The sequence below is a fragment of the Babylonia areolata genome, chromosome 12 (assembly GCF_041734735.1).
Source record: "Babylonia areolata isolate BAREFJ2019XMU chromosome 12, ASM4173473v1, whole genome shotgun sequence".
In the NCBI taxonomy this organism is placed as follows: Eukaryota; Metazoa; Mollusca; class Gastropoda; order Neogastropoda; family Buccinidae; genus Babylonia; species Babylonia areolata.
The window spans coordinates 32,426,407-32,447,006 of record NC_134887.1 but is presented as its reverse complement, the minus strand read 5'-3'; the positions used below and the strand labels follow the sequence as shown (position 1 = coordinate 32,447,006).

The 20,600-nt window shown below is 40.9% G+C and overlaps 1 protein-coding gene across 2 annotated transcripts in view; it reads left to right on the top strand.

The window, feature by feature from the left end:
• Positions 1–20,600, top strand: part of LOC143288535 (Na(+)/citrate cotransporter-like) — a 54,745-nt gene that overhangs the window by 26,434 nt on the left and 7,711 nt on the right. For both annotated transcript variants that reach the window (XM_076597126.1, XM_076597125.1), the window contains exons 8-10: positions 590–805; positions 15,293–15,400; positions 19,917–20,026. In XM_076597126.1, the coding sequence (XP_076453241.1) occupies positions 590–805; positions 15,293–15,400; positions 19,917–20,026 (434 nt within the window). The remainder of the gene's footprint in view (positions 1–589; positions 806–15,292; positions 15,401–19,916; positions 20,027–20,600) is intronic.

Here is a 20,600-nt window from a genome sequence, read left to right as displayed (position 1 = left end):
CGGGTAGGGAATGGTAGTGGGTGGTTTATTGGTTTTGATGTGTGTGTGTGTGTGTGTGTGTGTGTGTGTGTGTGCGGATGGAGAAAAGGGGGTATATATATATATATGTATATGTGTATATATATATATATATATATATATATATATATATGTGTGTGTATATATGTATATGTATGTGTATGTGTGTGTGTATTTTTATGTATATATATGTATATGTATGTATGTATATATATATATATATATTTATATTATTTGCTGATTATTATGTTAATGCATCTTTGCAGAGTGTTTTTCTTTTGATGCTGCGTAGGTTGTTTAGCTGTCTACCTGGACCTATTCCCCTCTTATTGTGCTGTTAATGTTTTATTAAAATTATCAAACAAGTCTTGAAATAGTCATTCTTTGTTGTTTCGGGTTATTGACAGTAGCAGGCAACAGACGGTATTGAGGTTATACAAAGGAGAAGACTACATTCTATTGGACTGCATTGTCGAAGAGAGTATGAGCAGTATCTGTACAATTTTTCTGTATTTATTTTCAGCAAGACTTACATTAAAAAAAATCTTTATTCAATTGTTCATTTTTTTAGCCTATCCAAGGGAGAAGACCAAGTGTCCTTCGTGTCGTGGATGGCATTCGGAACACCCGTGGCAGCGGTCAACTTGGTCGTCGCCTTTCTGTGGCTACAGCTGACCTATTTCGGCGTGAAGACCACGCTGCTGTGTCGGCGACAAACGCGACCGGAAGAGGACGAGGCCCTGAAGCGCTTCCTTCAGCGAGAACACAGCAAGCTGGGGAAAATGAGGTGGGCTGTGGGTCTTTATATTTTTTAAATTTTTTTCTTTTATTTATTGCCGTGTCCTTCCTTTCGTGACGTTACAGTAGCGAAACTCTCACGCCACTCATCTTGAATCCCTCCCCCTCCCAGCTTCTCTCCCCCCGCCCCGAGACGGCCACAGATTTATAAATCTATTTATACACTTGCGGCTAGCGACAGAATGACAACAATGGCCGCCAGGCCGTCAACTCGCTCTGATTGGATAGTATTTTTATGCCGCCAACTCGCTCTGATTGGATAGTATTTTTAACTTTGGGAACACCCTTTGGTTGTGGTCGGTGGTCTAAATATAGCATTCCACATGGGCGCAAAGAGTTATGGAATTATTTGTGGTATCGGTTCGTGGTCTCTGCTAATTACGTATACTTTTGTCTTTCTGCGCATCGCGTTGTCTTCATCTCCTCCGGCGTCACGGCATTTTACAAGCGAGAAAACAATTCCGTTGCGAATTTCGATCAGCTTTTCAAATGTTGAAGCTTCTTTCAAGATGACCATGTTCCATGATAGAGGTAAGTGGATAGTGTTTATAACTCTTGATGATTTGGATTGAAAATTTTTTTATAACTTGATTATTTTAGGTGGTTTTTAACTGCTGTAGGTATTGGGTATTTGTGTCAGCCATTGTTCATCCAGTCACTGTAAAAAATGAAAAATGAGTAAAAAAAAAAAAGAAAAAAGAAAGAAAAGAAATAAAATAAAAAAATAAAAAAATAAAGCAGTAGCAAATAGGTATATATACATATAAATGATTATCATGTACAAACTGTTCCACATATTTCTGACTTTCTCATTAGAAGAAATAAATTCATAAAATATTCTTAGAATTTTTAAATGGCCACATGTATGCTTTTGCTGTTACATCATGACACTTTATAGAAACAAAAAGAAACAAAAGTAACTATAATCATGACACTTTGTAAAAATTAGAAGAAGAAAACCATGTAACTATGCAATTTATACATAAATGATGAATCAGTTATTTTCTGTTTGTCTGATAATATTCAATCAGAAGTTTTTTCTGTCTGTATTTCTTTATTCATATTATTGAAAGCCCATTCACACTGCAGCTGTTAACATGCAAAACACATTGAACCATACTCAAAGCAGTGATTACAAATCAAACTGAAAAAATCCATGCTTGAAGTGTTTCTTCCTGACCGATTCAGTGATTGATTTGGGGGCATGTTGTGGTTTGATACTTTGGTTTTGTAAGTTTTAGAAAATAGCTCAGTAATTATTAAAATGTGTGTAAGATGTGTGCCTACCCCAGAAAATGGGCTATGGCTGCATATTTTGTTGGTTAAAATGTTCTCACATGTAAAAGCCCATCTTATATAAGTGAAGGTGGGAGTTGCAGCCAGCATATGCTAAACAAGAAGAAGAAAATGTGTGACTGTGAGGTCAAAAGAAAAAGAAACATGAGAAAAGGAAATCCAGCTGCAGTAAATATAATTCCAAGCCAGACTACATGCAGTGTAAAGCAGACTGTTATTTTCTTTTACGAGCAAAGTTAGTAGTTTGCATGAGTCATTATGTAATTTCTACACACCAACAAAATCATAGGACAGGAGATTTGTACATGTGCTGAGTGCACCAAGCATATCAGTTTTCCCAAGTATCATATCAGGTGTGAACACTTAGGATGGCGACATACACTGACTTTTTCATTTAATGACATGCATGCAAAACTGTTATGGGGAAAAAAAAGAACACAGGTATACTTTCAGCCAGGTCTGTTTTAACATGTTTTAAAGACACTCACATTCCCCACTTCTCAATAATTCTTTCCTTATCAGATTTTTGTCAATAGGATAATAGTTTATTTTCTTCCATCTTTGGGTTCACATTTATGTCACATCATCACAAGAAATATTTTTATGAGTGATTCTATACCACATTGGTACAACTGAATTCTGAGATAATGTTCAAGATGGATTGTTCTTTTGATATCACAGGCGACTGTATTTAAACTAAATGAAGACATACATGAAACCACACGTACATACTTAAAAAGAAATCTTTTTGTCAAAAGTAATATGAAACTGTATAATCATGTGTGACTTGGATTACAAAAACAAAAACAAAACAAAACAAAAAACCACCTCAATTTTGTACACAGTAAATACAAAAACTGATTCATTGTGTCAGAGAGATGTCACAATCTGAATCATTAATTTTTTTGCAGATTCCCTTGCAAGGAGGTTAGAGTACCCACAACATTTTGCCAGAGAGCAAAAGTGGTTTGAATCTGCCTTCCCGGTGCCAGGATATATTCCTGATGTTGACCAAGTCCACAATTTGGAAGCATTCAAGGACATCATATGGAACAGGCCTGCAAGGGAACTCATCAATGAGTATGGTATGTTACATTTATATATCTATCCCAGTAGCTTTGTTAGTTTCTATGTGGACAGTATTTCATGTTAATAAAAAAAATGTACTGTTTTCAATGAAAATTTGATATGTTGGTTACTTGTTTTGGCAATAAATTACCAAGAAGTCATGTATGTTTACCCTCCACTCTGACTGAATACAGTAGTTTTGGTTCCTCTCTGAATGATGTACATTCATTTCTGTACAGTTGTACTCATTGCTGAAATTCATTTCCTGTGTGTACTCACACACTGGCATGTATTGAATTTCATTATGGGATGTCAACATTCAAGTAACTCTCTCTCTCTCTCTCTCTCTCTCTATATATATATATATCTATATATATCTATATCTATATATATATATATATATATATGTGTGTGTGTGTGTGTGTGTGTGTGTGAGTTTGAGTGTGTGTGTGTCTGTGTGTGTGTGTGTGTCTGTGTGTGTGTAGAAAGAAGTTGTGCAGTACTATGATCTTCACTTTTGGATAAGAATGTGAAACATGGTATTAGGTGTGTTTTGTTTTTTTCTTCTTCTAAGTTCTTTTATAGTGCTCTTGCTGAAGAGTTAAGGTTGACAGACATAGAGGCATGCAGGTCTAACAATTACACAAACTGATATGAAGTTTTATACAAATCCGAAAATGCAAGAAGTTACTATTATTTTTATTAACTTTATCAACATTATGAACATATATATATAAAAAAGTTTTAAAGCAGTGTTAAGCATTTTCTTATCAATGCTGATTGTAATTCCCTTGAACCCCATGACTGGTTAGCTTAAAGGAGAAACATCCAGAATATCAGTTACATTTTCTAACCACTGATGCTGTGGGTTTTCCAACAAAGATGTTTTATTTTATTATTCTCACTATAAAGAAATTTGGTCTAAAAAAAACAACAACAAAAAATAAAAATAAAAACAAAAAAAACCCAACTTAATCTTGTGTGAATGTGTGTGCACAGGGAGCACTGTGAAGGAGATGGCCGTTTTATGCGGTGAAGGGCTTGGAGGGTGGCTTTATTCCTCTCAGCTGCAATGGCTGGCAGACAGGGCCAACGAACAAGGCACGCCTGCTCTGACGGTATGTGTGGGTGTGTCCACACCGGATAGTCTCCAGCGACTGGCAAGTAGGCACGATGTTCCAGTAGAAAGACTGGTTTTGGTGACCAATGTTGGCAGGGTTCCTGGTCAGGGAGTCCAACGGTACAAAACTTTTGTTGGCTCTCCCAAACGACCAGGCAACCACTGGGTATTGGTCACCATGGACCTTACTGACCATCCTGTCATTATGTATTGTGATAGTTTGGGGTGGGAGGTTCCAGAAGACCTTCTGCAGTGGCTGGCTCCATACACAGGTGCCTTTGGAATAGAAAATCTGGATAAACCCAAAGTAATAGTTATGCATCCCCCCAGTCCTTCAGGCCACCAGCACAAATGTACAAAAAAAATGCAGGAACTACCCCCTCCAGATCTGCAGCAATGTTTGTGGGGTGATTGCTGGTGTGTGTGCTGTGCTAGCTGCCACTGATGAGCCGTATTTCAGGAAATTAACTGGACCTAAGGCTGATGATGGCATCTTCCTGAAACACCCATCGAGGTACGAATGGTTTCTGAGAAGAGTCCTCATCAGGTGGTTCATGACCAAAGATCTTGATGTGTCCATAATGAAACATTTCCCACATGCAGACACTGACACATTAAATGGACTAAATGCAGCAAACAATCAGATACAATGTGACCACACCTACAACAGCAAGGACAGAACCACTGAATATAGTTCCCCACCAGAGAGCCAGACACAAAGTGACCACACCCCCAACAGCACGGACAGGATCACTGAATATAGTTTCCCACCAGACAGCCAGACACAAAGTGACCACACCTCCAACAGCAAGGACAAAACCACTGAATATAGTTCCCCAAAAGACAGCCAGACACAAAGTGACCACACTTCCAACAGCACGGACAGAACCACTGAATATAGTTCCCCAAAAGACAGCCAGACACAATGTGACCACACCTCCAACAGCAAGGACAGATTAAGACGCAAAAGAAAAACAGAATCCTCATCTCACCAACCAAGCAAGCAACGTTTTCACATTAGAGATGATCAGACAGACACAAACACAATGGATACCCACTCCGGCAGCAGTCAGGCACAAGCCAGCACTGGGGATACAGAACAGAACAAACCAGAAAGCAGCATTTCACAGACCTCACATAACCACACTACATCTAGTTCTGAAAAAAACTCTCACTCAGCTCAGTCTTTCCCCTCTTTGAAAAAGAAATGGAATTGCCCTTACTGTGATAAAAATTATGGCTCAAAGGAAGGCTTGCGCAAACACAAACTAACAAACCACACAGTTCAGTATGCCAAACACAAAAGCAATCAGCCCACAAACTGTGTTTGTCAAGACTGCGAGGGGTTTTCATGTGTTACAATTCAAGACCTCATACAACACTACCGCATTAAGCACAAAAAAGAAATGTCAATACAGACCAAAGAGTTCAACAATGAAACAGATTTTACTGAATGGAAAAGGAAGGTGGAGAAAGATTCCAAATCATTTTATACTCAAGCTAGTGGAACCCAGAAGGGAAAAGTTTTCTTATTAACACATTTTTATTGTCATCCGTCTGGCAAACCTGAACTAGTTAAAAATCGTATTAGGTCCATGAAATCACAAGGCTCCTGCAAGATAGGACATCGATGTACTTCATATATAACATGTCGTAAAAATGTAGAAACTGGAACTGTGACAGCTGAATTTTGCTTTGAGCACACAGGCCACTGTTTGAAACTGGCACATTTGAACATTTCTAGTGGTCTACGTGATTTTATTGTAGGTAAACTTACACAGGGTCATGATGCTAAAACTATTCTCGATGAAATAAGAGCTGACATAACACATATTGACAGAGACATGATGGTCACTAGAAAAGATATTCTCAACATTAAGAAGCAGTTCAAAATATCACGAGCCAGGCGAGATGAAGACGATGCAAAAAGTGTTTACCTGTGGGTAGAAGCTTTAAAACAATCATCAGACAACCCAATAATATTTTACAAACGTGCAGGTGATACACATGATTCATTGGAAAATGAAGACTTTTTTTGTGTATTCAGAATGATTTCCAAAGGAACATTATGTTAAAATATGCAAAAAACATTGTCTGTATTGATTCCACACATGGTACAACACAATACACATATTTATTAACAACTGTTTTAGTTCTAGATGACTATCAAGAAGCCATTCCTGTTGCATGGGTCATTTCCAATAAAGAAGATGCAAACACTCTGAAACTATTTTTCAGTGCCATAAAGAATGCCTGTGGTCAGTCTTTGGCACCACAGGTGTTCATGAGCGATTTAGCTAATAATTTTTATAATGCCTGGTGTGAAGCCTTTGAACAAGCCCCTGAAAAGAGATTGTATTGTTCATGGCATGTTGACAAGGCCTGGCGGCAAAAACTCAGAGAAATATTTAAGTCAGGGAAAGATCGGAAAGATGTCGAAGATGAATGCCACATTTATGCCTGTTTAAAATTATTGCAGATGGAGACTGATGAATCCAAATTTCTTACACTTCTTCAGTCTGCTCTTAGCTTCTGGGAAATAAATTCACCAACATTCCACGGATACTTTCATGATAATTATTGCAAAGGAAATAAAACAAAACTCTGGGCTGCATGTTATAGAATAGGATCTCTTGCAAATACAAATATGTTTGCAGAGGCTTTTCACCGGGTATTGAAGGATGTGTATTTTGATAAGAAACAAAATAGAAGGATTGATGACCTCCTGGTGATCTTACTAAAAATTGCTAGAGACAAAGCTATTGATCAGTTCATTAAACTAGAAAGAGGAAAAGTCACTAATCGGATACGTGAAATAAGAAATAGGCACAAAAATGCCAACAATGTGGCAGGCATAGAGAAAACTGAAGTTGAAGGGGAATGGAAGGTGCCTTCTTCTTCTGAGCCTGGTCGCTTACACTATGTGAAGAAGACAGACTGTGGCCAGTGCAGCTGCAGATTAGTATGTGACTTCTGTCATGTTTGTGTTCATATGTATTCATGTACTTGTCCTGACTTTCTGACCAAAGTTGTAACATGCAAGCACATCCATGCAGTCCATATGATACAAACTACAAAGCAGTATGAAGTGAATCGAGACCCTGGTAATTCTGATGAAAACCACACAAATTTCTTTGAATCGGTAATATGCTATCAAAACAGGCTGGAAGAACACAGTTTTGACAGAGATCAGCAGTTACAAGCTACTGAAAGTGTGGCCCTTGAAATCATTAGTTTTTTACACAGCATTGATGATGTCAGTATTTACCGAGAGGTCCGTGATCGTTTAAAGGATGTACTAACAATTGGTAAGGGCATGCTAAAGAGTAAGCAAGAAGGTATGGGCATAACAAGTTTTGATAAAAAAGACAATTTTCCTTCTAATAAAAAGTTTGAAAAACAGCATCGCTTCATACCAGCAAAAAGAACAGCTAATAAGAAATCCAGACTGAAACTTAAGAAACCAGATCTGAAAGACAAACAGCATGTGGAACAAACACTGTCATCAGTACCAGTGGAAGTATGTACATGTTGCCTTAGTCATGATGACAACACAGGAAATCCTGAAATACTCTGGATTTAATGCACAACTTGCAGTGCCTGGGTACATGTTCACTGTGATGCAAGTTTGCAAGGTGCTGAACCACAAGATGACCATGGCCACTATGACTGTCCAGCATGTCAGAAATCACTCAGTAAAAAGAATACTTCAAATTTTCAATAAAACACTTTGGCAAACAGACGGCTTCCCTGTATTGTCATCATGATAAAGGCAACATGTACATACATCTACCAGTACTGACAGTGTTTGTTCCACATTACTTCATTTATTAAACAGGACTGACATGTAAGTTGATGATTGATCAGAGTTCTTCCCAGTGCAAAGGCATCCTGAAAGAATTATGTCTGAGTGTATGAGCCAGCCACTGCATCTTTATGTAGAGAATGTCCATCTAAAATATTTTCCTATTAAAAAAATCATTGTCATTCCATGTTTGGGTTTAAAATTTTGTCACAGTAATCTCATCAGTGAATCTGTACCACACTGATTATTACAAATTCATTCTGTGTAATGTGCATAGAGTCCATCTAGAAAACTGCATTAAGGTGTTCAAGTTTTGTGACAACTAGACAACTAAGACAAGTCATCAAGTTTAGTGTTATATGAAATCTATTTGATACATTTATATTTGCCATCTTCTTATCCTTTAATTAAATTTTGATAGCATTACAGCTGATTGATCATTTGGCTAATGTGTTAAAAATGTGATTGGGCTGTGAATTGTCCATAATTCTCTTCTGTGGTCCAGTCTCTTAACACTGATTTTGTTTATAATCACTTGTAACTGGCACTGACTGTTACACACACACACACACACACACACATACACACAAATATATATATATATATATATATATATATATATATATATACATATATGATTATTAAATTAATAAATGTAGAAAAGTAAGTTAATTTTTTTTTTAAAGCTATATATGTATGCACATACCACATACAAACACACACACACAATATTTTTTTATATGTACATATATATTCTTCACACACACACACACACACACACACACACACACACACACAATATATTTTCTGTGTGTGTGTGTGTTTGTGTGTGTGTGTGTGAAGAATATATATGTATATATTAATTATTGTGTGTGTGTTTGTATGTGGTATGTGCATATGTGTTTGTATGTGGTATGTGCATACATATATACCTTTTTTTTTCTTTTAACTGACTTTTCTACATTTATTACTTTTATTAATTCAAACTTTGATCATTTACCTATACTGAAGCTGCAATGCAATGTTTGTGCGCATGGTGTAGTTGTATGGCTTTGGGTGGGTGGAGTGAGGGTTGGGAGTGTTCATGTCATTATGACTCTTGTTCTTCACAATCCTAATGACTGGGATGGGTTCTGAGAGTAGAGGAGTGGAGTGGAAGTGGGAATGGATAAGGTTGTGGGAAAGAGATGGAAGAAAGCAGTGTGTGTGTGTATGTATGAGTGTGTAATTATATTTCGTTTCAAGTACATTCTTAATTTACTCATGACTTACGGTTTTAGTCCACAGATCTATATTTCATCATAATGTTTGCACATTTAGGTCCAACTGTGAATGTTTGTACCTTGGTAAAGACAATAAACCAGTCTTTAGTATAACTAATGTTCATGTACTTCACTTTGCTCTCATCTGATTTTGTATAATGTGAACACATTCCTTGCATACATTTCATAATGTACTTCACAACTTGTCTATATTTGTGAGGATGTTTTCATGTCTTCTGTGCACTGGATATGCAGTGTGATGTTGTATTGTTAATAATTGTATTACTATTTCTCTGCATTTAAGTGGAATATAATTGTGTACTAGACAAGTGATCAACCACAGTTTTTGACATAAAATTGATTAAGGATTATGAAAGGTGCATTATTATGTATCTGGTGTAACACACAATTATAGATGAGAAATACATTGTACTGCTTCTGGCTGGATACAAAACATTTTGTGTACTTTGTTATACATGTCACACCTGGTCTTGTATCCAGATGTATGCTAACACAAACGTACCAGCCATAGGAATATCCACAGCAGTTTGTTAAAACAGACAATGCCACAGGGTCTACACTACACAATACTACATTATATATGTCATTGTATGCACTACACAATGCTACTTAAAGTCATAGCAAGCAAACACAATACTACTGAAAGGCATAAGCATGGTAATAAGATACACACACACGCGCGCACGCGCACGCACACACACAGGCACAATCATGGTATTAATAAACTACATAGGAAAAAACCCCATAGAAAACGCACACACGCACACACATTCTCTCTCTCTCTCTCTCTCTCTCTCTCTCTTACGCACATACAAACACACATACACATGAGCATATACATTGTGTATGTTATCAAATACTAATGTGAATATGAAACAGTTTATTACAGATAGCCAAAAAAGGGGGTAGGGATGCTCATTGCCAAGAAAACATAATTCAACAAATACAATATAGTATATGAAAATAATAATGCCACAGGAGAGAGATAGAGTGAGAGACTCACAGAGAGAGGAGGGGGGAGGGGAAATAAAACAATAGCTAATGGACAGATAACCTCATATTACATGGAACAGCGGGTCAAACAAAGTAACATGCACTGTAGTCATCAACACACACACACACACACACACACACACACACACACGTCAAATTTGCATTTTTTGTGAAACTGGTGATGGAGCGAACCTTTGAGCTGAATTTATGATGCTAAAGTGCGATTATTCTCTGACAAAAATCTGAGTTAGTGAAAAAAAAATAATCCCAGGATTGGAAAAAAAACAAAAACAAAAAAAAACAACCCCAGTAGTATACACTATGCCAGATTTAAACAAAGGTCTGTTTACAACAAGTGATCCAAAAGCACATAAATGCACACTGATTATGAGGGCAAAAGGCTTTCAGCCTATAGCCAAACATTTCTGTGATTCTGTGAAAACAAACGACAACTGACGGAGGTTTGCACTAGCGGTTTGTTGGCTGGTTGCGAAGGCAGAAGGAATTCCCGGGTATGACGTCAAACAAAAATGGCTGCCTAGTGTTAAAAATACTATCCAATCAGAGCGAGTTGGCGGCCTGGCGGCCATTGTTGTCATTATGTCGCTTCGCCATCGAAGTTTGTTCCAACGTTACGCCAATGTCAAAATTGTTCCGACGAGTTCATTTTCGACTACATAGCATGGTCACAGGCTTTCCTGACGTAACATTACCCAGACGCTTGATCTAGATCTATCGATCATGAGGTCAGGGCAGTCCTTGCTAACCTTGGTCTCACGTGATGATGCTCAGCTAATCGCGTGTGTGTTTACATTGAGTTTCAGTTTCAGTAGCTCAAGGAGGCGTCACTGCGTTCGGACAAAACCATATACGCTACACCACATCTGCCAAGCAGATGCCTGACCAGCAGCGTAACCCAACGCGCTTAGTCAGGCCTTGAGAACACACACACACACAAAGAAAAAAAAAAAAGAAAAAAGAAAAAAAAAAACACACAAAAAAAAAACCAAAAAAAACCAAAAAAAAAAACCAAAACAAACAAACAAAAAAACGGGGGAATAAATAATAGATAAGCTTGCATAAATAAATAAATAAATAAATAAATAAATAATAATTATAATATAGAAAAAGGTAGTAGTAATAATATTAGTAATACTAATAAAATGATAATAATAAAACATAAATAAATAAATAAATAAGACAACAATGGTGATAAATAAGCAAATTAATGTAAAATATGAAGACACACATTCACACATACACCCACACATGCATAACAGAAATGCACCAGACATGCAGTTTCACATATATGAAAGCACAGTCAAATACATATAAACGTACATGAGCTCCAACACACACACACACACACGCATTACCGTGCACCTCCTCTACCCCCCTCCTCCACACACTCATTTCTAGTCTAAGTATCGCAGCTTCCACGGCACACACACACACACACACACACACAAACACACACTCACAGAGATGAACACTTACTTGTACAAGCACATATGAAAGCACAGTCAAATACATATAAACGTACATGAGCTCCAACACACACATACACACACACACACACACACACACACACACACACACACACACATTACCTTGCACCTCCTCTACCCCCTCCTCCACACACTCATTTCTAGTCTACGTATCGCAGCTTCCACGGCACACACACACACACACACAAACACACACTCACAGAGATGAACACTTACTTGTACAAGCATACACACATACGCCCATATCTCCCACCCCCAACCCCACACACGTACATACAAAGATATATATATATATATATATATATATATATATATATATATATATATATACACGTTCCAATATCCTGTTGCTCCCACAGTGTAGGCATGCATACACTCACATACCTCATCCTCTACCCCACCTCCCCCCGCACTCCCACCTCCCCTCACACACACACACACACACACACACACACACGTACACATATCTCTCCTGACACTTGTGTGCAATTTCACTCTCGCGCATTCACAAACGCACTCAAAAGCACAGACCCACACATACACACAAACACACACAGCCGCCACTGACTGGCCGCAAGAGGGATGGGAAAAGATCTCTGATGCCAAGAACGTGGCGTCTAGTGTGTTGCTCGGTCTATTGTATTTGGAAAGGCCCACAGAGACTCTGTTCCGTTTTGAAGAAATTTGCGCAATGTTGGTTTGGAAATGATGCCGATATTTGTTTGATTTGCAAAGCATCGTGCTCTACCTTTCATGTTAGATTTGCGGCCGCTCCCTCTCTCTGCTTTTATTTCTTTGAGGCGATCAATGGTGTGATGGCCTTGTACCTGTTCTTTTTGGTATTCTTTGACTTTTCTGAGGATTTCCGATTTTCCTAGATGTAGGCTGCTCGTTGGTGTTGCGTTACCAGCAAGTCTGTCAGCTCGCTCATTTCCCTTAACACCTGCATGTGTGTTACATTGAAACAGCACTGAGTGGACCAATCGGCTTAATTGTTTGCCTGAACAAGAGAGAATGTGGCAAAGTCCAGTTGCGTCTCGATCGAACAGCGTCTGTGCCCGGTGTATTAAGCTATGGAGTGCAAGGAAAGAACAAGCTAATGTGGCTCGGAGTCTGAGTGTTCTTACCAAATTCAGAATGTTCCTACCAAATTTCCTGATTGTTCCGACAAACACTTGGCAGGGGTTGGCATCTCTGTTTATCAGTCCGCGATACACAGCCCCATAACCTCGAGGCAGACACCAAGAAGATGGGGCACACCTGGAGACAATTAGAAAGGACAGCCCAGGACAGATGACTCTGGCGGACTGTTGTGAGCGGCCTATGCTCCGGGGGGAGTGATGGGCATAACTGACTGAACTGACTGATACACAGCCCCAGCAAGGTTGGTTTGCCGCAGCCACAGTCCCAGTGCCAGCAGTCTGCAGGGAGCTAGCTACCCGGCGATGTTAGGTCGCTGTGCTGGTGTGTTTTGTTTCAGTGCGTGTGAGAAAGATGCCGCAGCACGATACGATAATGATTACACCCAATGACAGGGTGCCACCTCAGAATCATGGTTTAATTGAGAAAGTATCAGTCGGTTACACGGTATGGTACAGAGTTTGATAGGGATAGAATGACTGTGGAATTGTTGAGAGTTATTTCAGTTAAGGTATACAATGGTTATGATACAATGGTTCACATGACAGGACTCATATTTTCTTACAGTTCAGGAATGTGATGATGCTTTATAGATATTTTTTCTTGGAAATTACAGAGACCAGGAGAATAGGAGAACAGCTAAATATAGACCAGCGGTTTAGAGTTTGTATACATTTTGAAAGCAGCAACAGCAGCAGAAACAGTGGCATCTACAACGACAACAAGCAAACATCATCTTAAGAAACAACAATAGCAGCAACAACAGCAGCAAAAATAACAACAGATTCATCATCATCGGTCAACAACAACTTAGAAACAACAATACCACAATCACCAAACAGACCAACAATACCACCACCACCACAACCACCACAATCAGCAACACCAATACTACTACTACTACTACTCATGAGATTTAATTTATGTTGCGCCTTTCCATGTAAAAAAGCAAGCTCAGCTGCGCTGTACAATGTAAAAACTGTTGTGTAAAACAAACACAAGTATTGTTCATGTACATACACATAAAAACAACAACAACATCACTCATAATACAGTCATACACACCATAAACAACACAATACCTAAATAATACATGTTAAAGACTTGACGTGACACCAACAACATCATCGTTATCTTTCATGTCAACATCAACAACCGTCTCTTGCTCGCGTTTTCTCGAAAGTATATTATTATTGTCTCCCCTGCTTTATATGTGTGCCCGTATACGGGTTTCTGTCCAGAATTTTCACAGTGTGTGTGTGTGTGTGTGTGTGTGTGTGTAAATTACAGACTGATTTGATGGTGATGATTTTGTAATATTTCATATACATGGTGAGCTATGCCAGTATTTTTTATTCTTATGTGTGTGTCTCAATCTCTGAGTGTCTGTGTGTATCTCTATCTCTGCCATCTGTGTCTGTGTGTCTTGTAGATTGTTGTGTGTCTCCCCGACTCCCTCTGTGTGTGTATGTCTTTCTCTGCCATCTGTGTCTGTGTGTCTGTAGATTGTTGTGTGTCTCCCCGACTCCCTCTGTGTGTATGTCTTTCTCTGCCATCTGTGTCTGTGTGTCTGTAGATTGTTGTGTGTCTCCCCGACTCCCTCTGTGTGTGTATGTCTTTCTCTGCCATCTGTGTCTGTGTGTCTGTAGATTGTTGTGTGTCTCCACGACTCCCTCTGTCTGTGTATGTCTTTCTCTGCCATCTGTGTCTGTGTGTCTGTAGATTGTTGTGTGTCTCCACGACTCCCTCTGTCTGTGTATGTTTTTCTCTGCCATCTGTGTCTGTGTGTCTGTAGATTGTTGTGTGTCTCCCCGACTCCCTCTGTGTGTGTATGTCTTTCTCTGCCATCTGTGTCTGTGTGTCTGTAGATTGTTGTGTGTCTCCCCGACTCCCTGTGTGTGTGTATCTCTTTCTCTGCCATCTGTGTCTGTGTGTCTGTAGATTGTTGTGTGTCTCCCCGACTCCCTCTGTGTGTGTATGTCTTTCTCTGCCATCTGTGTCTGTGTGTCTGTAGATTGTTGTGTGTCTCCCCGACTCCCTGTGTGTGTGTATCTCTTTCTCTGCCATCTGTCGTCTGTGTGCCCCTTCCCCCCCTCTCCCCAACCCCCCCCCCCTCCCGGACCCGCCCCCTCCCGACCCCCACTTCCCCTCAAAAAATAACAAGAAACAAAAACAACAACAACAATAAAAACAACCCAAACCCAAACCAAACGACTTTGGCATTGCAACAGCACTGACGATCCCGGTGTTGCACTGTGGGCAGCTGGGCGGAGAAGGTGGTGTTGGGGCACTTCATCTTGCTGGTGCTGCTGTGGCTGACCCGAGCCCCGGGGCTGTTCCCCGGCTGGTCCACCATCTTCCCCAACAAAAAGTAAACTGACTTAGTAACGCTGTTGTGGTCAGGACTGGCTTCTTCACACACCTTCCTACTCCCTCTTTCTCTGTGTGTGTATGTGTGTGTGCGTGTGGGGGGGATGGAGGGGGGGGGGTTCTGTGCGTGTGTGGGGGTTTGGGGGGGGGTCTGTATGTGTGTGTGTGTGGGGGGGGGCGGGGTCTGTGCGTGTTCGTGTGGGGGGGGGAGGGGGGGTTGAGAGGGGGGTCTGTGTGTGTGTATGTGTGCGGGGAAGTGGATATGTGTTTGTGTGTGTGTGTGTGTGTGTGTGTGTGTGTGGAACGCTTGTTCCTGGGTGTCTGTCTCTCAGTCTAATATCTCTCGTCTTTTTGTCCCTACTTCTCTCTGTCTGTGTGTCTGTCAGTCAGTCACTTTGCCTAACTGTCTGTCAGCCTCCATGTATCTGTTTCTGTCCCCGGTTCTCTCTGCGGAATGTGTCCACCCATCCATCCATCCATGCATATGTGTGTGTGTGTGTGTGTGTGTGTGTGTGTGTGTGTGTGCGTGCATCCATCCATCCATTCAGTGTGTGAGTGTGTGTGTGTGTGTGTGTGTGTGTGTGTGTGTGTGTGTGTGTGTGTGTGTACAGAGTTACTCAGAACTGAAGTATTTGCTTTCCGTGTATCCGAACTACTGTCACTGCTTGGAAGCTTATTTCAAAACACCACATCATTTTACTACATTTGCGAAACGGTAAAAATTGTCAATATTTTGGCAGACGAATGGAAGATAGACAGACAGACAGAGAGAGAGAGAGAGAGAGAGAGAGAGAGAGAGCGAGCGCCAATTTCACTTCTGTAAGTTGTTATACGCTTACTAAACCACATTAATCACAATCTTGTACCACAATCATCTAGGGTATCATAACCGCATACTGACACACATATGTTCAAAGTCACCGTCACGTGTAAATGATAATTATGACAGGTTGGAAAACTCATGTCAGTCCACCTTACTCGCCCAGAAAGAGGGGAGAGGTGTTACAGGTGGGCGTACGTTTCACTGGGTCATCATTATTATTGTACACTTTTTACACCCTGGCGTTAACACCAAGCAAACTCACTTCACGTCCGAAATGACACGGAACTTAACGAATAACGCCAGTCAGGCGAAGCTTTCCATCCCTCTCTTAACATGGCCGAGCTGGCGAGTGTGTTTCTTCCGCCTTGCGCGAGTCATTTTGACACACAGCTTTTGACTTGTGGTTGTCGCCCCGTGTGTTGAAATTAGACGTGCCATGTGAGGAAAAACAACAACAACGACAACCTTTCTATAAAGGGTTTAATCTGTAAGACTGCACCAACCATCATAGTGATAATTGAGTCTTTGCGGCGCGTAATGCACGATTACGACACGCTCATTGACTGCAACTTACACCGGCCTGCATTGGCTGTCACTGAAAGGGTGGGACAAAAAGTGTCCGTGTTTTAGAGAATGAAAAGCAAATTTGTACTAACACAACAGACATGTAGCATAGGCCTAATTCGCACCATTGATGGCAATTTCACAGTGCAGAAGCTATATTAAGGACTTTGGACTTCCCGATTTACCGTTTGGAAATTTCCATTTGCTTTGGTAAAACTGATTACAAAAGAATTATATCCACACTCCCACTGATATTGGTCTTTATAGATTTTATCTAAACAACATTAAACAACAAGCTCAAGCGACATATTTTCGACAAACCGAAGAAACTGAAATGATCATAATGTTTCCATGACGAAATAAACAGCTTTAAATCAAGAGTTAGATCAATACAACCAACATCTCATTTTGTTTGATTTTTGCCAGTCGGTTGGTAAAGAATTGCTGGAGCGGCAAAATGTCGTACTTTGATGCAATACCCTCATTTGTCACTACAATTTGTAGTCCAATGAGAACTGGTGTATTGCATCTAGAGGTTAATGGTTATACTGTTATCTCTCCTACTTTATCATGGACAACTTGGATAATTTGTGAGCCGGTACATGATAACAGTAACTAACTTTATCTCATTTCCAATCTTAATTGATATGAATCTTCCAACTGATCATAATTTAAACATACCATTGCCTGTCGAAAATAATGATCTCCCATCACAGCGAAATGATGTTCCATCACAGCGAAATGATGTTAACGGGGATGACGACTGGGATGAAGATTTTGATGGGATTATAGTGCCTGAGCTGAGAAATGTTGACTCAGAACATATTTGGACTACAGGTTCCGATTCGGACATTAATGACATAATGGCTGACATAGAAGCCTCGACTTTCACAGTCGTGCGGCCTCAAACGACCACCCCACCAGCTGAGGTCATAGCCAGATATTTTTACTTTGAAGATGAGGAATTTTTGATTATTTAATATACAAACAAAAACCACAACAAAATAGTGGTTGAAAGTCCACACAAGACCAAAAAAAAAGTGGGTGAGAACCCACAAAAAGACAAAAAAGAGGACGAATGTGCATGAAAATACGACATTTTGCTCTCCAAAAAAAAAAGAAAAAAAAGACCCCATGTTCCCCTACCCTGGCCGCACCCTCCCACGTGAAGCCGACTGACTGACTGACTGACATGTCAGAATGGACAGGAAAACCATTAGCAGAGACCCAGCTTTGTCACTCAGCCAAAAGACCTGGAGGAATCTGGTGAATAGCTCTTCTGAGCGGCGCGCCAATGACTCGAAACAAAGAGTTAAGCGGGGAGAAGAAGAAGAGACCTACCAGTGGTTAAACAGTTTAAATAGAATAATAATAATAATAATGTACATTTATATAGCGCCCTTTCTAAGAGCTCAGGGCGCTTTACATGAAAGAAAAATATTGATGGAGTCGCCCGTCGGTCCGACGGCTGAATAGGCAGGCAAGCTTATCTGTCGGTGTGTGTCCTCATATGGGAGAAAAGGCCGATTCTGGATGTGCAGCACTTCCCACAGGTGTTGCAAGGAAAAACTTCTCCAGAAGTTGAGCCTTGCTTCCTTCGCTCACGCTTCTCCTCAATGGCCAGCGTTCTCGTTTTGAAACGTCTTTATGCCACTGGAGCACAGCATCCTCCAGCGAGAGCAGTCAGGGGCATCAGTTTCCCAGGAAGCGATGTCTATGTCACAGGCTTTGAGGTTTGTCTTCAAGGTGTCCTTGAAGCGCTTGTAGGGTCTTCCGAGTTCACGGTGGCCTTCCTTCAGCTGACCATACAAAAGCATCTTCGGGATCCTGCTGTCTGTCATGCGGACAACGTCCTGTCCAGCATAGCTGGCACTGGATCAGCAGGCTTTCGATGCTGGGCAGGCCGTTCCTCTCTAGGACCTGGAGGTTGGAGACCCTGTCTTGCCACTTTATGCCGAGGATCTTTCGTAGGCATCTCTGGTGAAACTGCTCAAGTTGTTGAATGTGACGGCGATACGTTATCCATGTTTCACAGCAGTACAACAAGGTGGTCAGCACAACAGCTCTGTAGGTTTTCATCTTGGTGCTGAGCCTGATGCCTTTGTTGTTCCACAGCCTGTTGTTGAGTCTGCCAAAGGCGGAGCTGGCCTTGGCGATGCGCAGCGTGCATCAAGGGCTCCGTTGCTGCATAGGGTGCTGCCCAGGTAGCAAAACTTGTCGACTGACTTGATCTCTGTGTCATCGATCTTGATTGCAGGTCGGGGGGAGGCACTGGCGTTCTGTGAGCTAGCTGGTTGGTACATGGACTCAGTCTTGCTGAGGCTGATGGTGAGTCCAAAGCACCTGCAGGAGGTTGAAAACTGTCCATAATGAACTGCATACCCTCATGGGACATGAAAAATATTACAAGTTACATTAAACATTCATGACCACTCTTTCTAAAAAAAAAAAAACCCTGCCCCCCCCCACCCTCCACACACTCTCCCTTTCCTACTCTACATACATCCAAAGTGAGCTGACATGGGTGGTGTTGGAGAACAAGGAAGCTGAGAGTGCTTATAGATAAAAAGATGAGTTTTTAGTGATGAGCGAAAAGCAGAAATAGAATCAGATGCACGGATATGATGAGGAAGGTTGTTCCAGATGTGAGGAGCAGCAAAGAAGAAAGAACCTTCATCATAGGTTCTTGTATTGACACAAGGAAGTTTCAGAAGGTAACAGTCAGAGGAAGAGCGGGGATTTCTTGCAGGAGTATAAACACTGATAAGGTCAAAAAGATACGTAGGTCCTGCGGAGTGGAAAGCAGAATAGCAGAGACACGCAACTTTGAATTTAATTCTCGCTTCAATGGGGAGCCAGTGTAGAGTGCGGAGGTGAGGAGCACAAAAGCAGAAATAAGAGTTTTTAGTAGTTTCAACAGAAAGGTACTGACGGATAGAGTTGATGGGACGAAGTTCACAGTTGACTATGCGTATCAGATTTACTACTTTCCAGGCATGAAACTTTTTAAACACACACACACACATACACACATACCCCCCACACCCCCACACGAACACACAAACAGAAACACACACACAAACACACGTGTATGACGTAGTATGGGGACATAATGACGTCATTTTGGCAGGTACGTGAGTGACGCAGCCCCAGCGATCCTGGTGTCTCTCAGCCTGTTCGTGTTTCCCATGGAAAGGCCCACCATCTTCTGTTGCCGCGGAGAGGGAAAACAGCGTTCATGTACGTTCTTTTCGGTCTCTGTATCAGTTGATGCTGATAGTTTGTTCTGGTCGAAAAGTGTTCGAGACTGAGGTGTTGTGTGTCGTCTATGTATGTGATTGGTTGGTCTGGTTTTGTCTTTGGTGTGTGTGTGTGTGTGTGTGTGTGTGTGTGTGTGTGTGTGATGTGTTTGTGCGCGCGCGTGTGTGTGTATGTGTGTGTGTTTTGAAAACATATGCTGACACTTAAAGAGAACGCACAGTCATGCTTTAAAAGACACACACTCACACACACAAACACACACACACACACACCAGCAAACAAACACACAGACACCAGCAAGCAAACACACACACACCAACGAACACACACACACACACACACACGCACACGCACACACACAGAGACACACACACACACATCAGTACACGCACGCACGCACACACCAGTATAAGATAATCAGTCACTATTTAAGGCAAGACTGAACAGAGCACACAGGGTAGGGTGTACGGAAAGGTGCACAGTGCATAATCGGGTGGCGCAGTGGCACGTCAGAACACAGCACAACACACGAAGCTAAAGGGAACACCCCCCT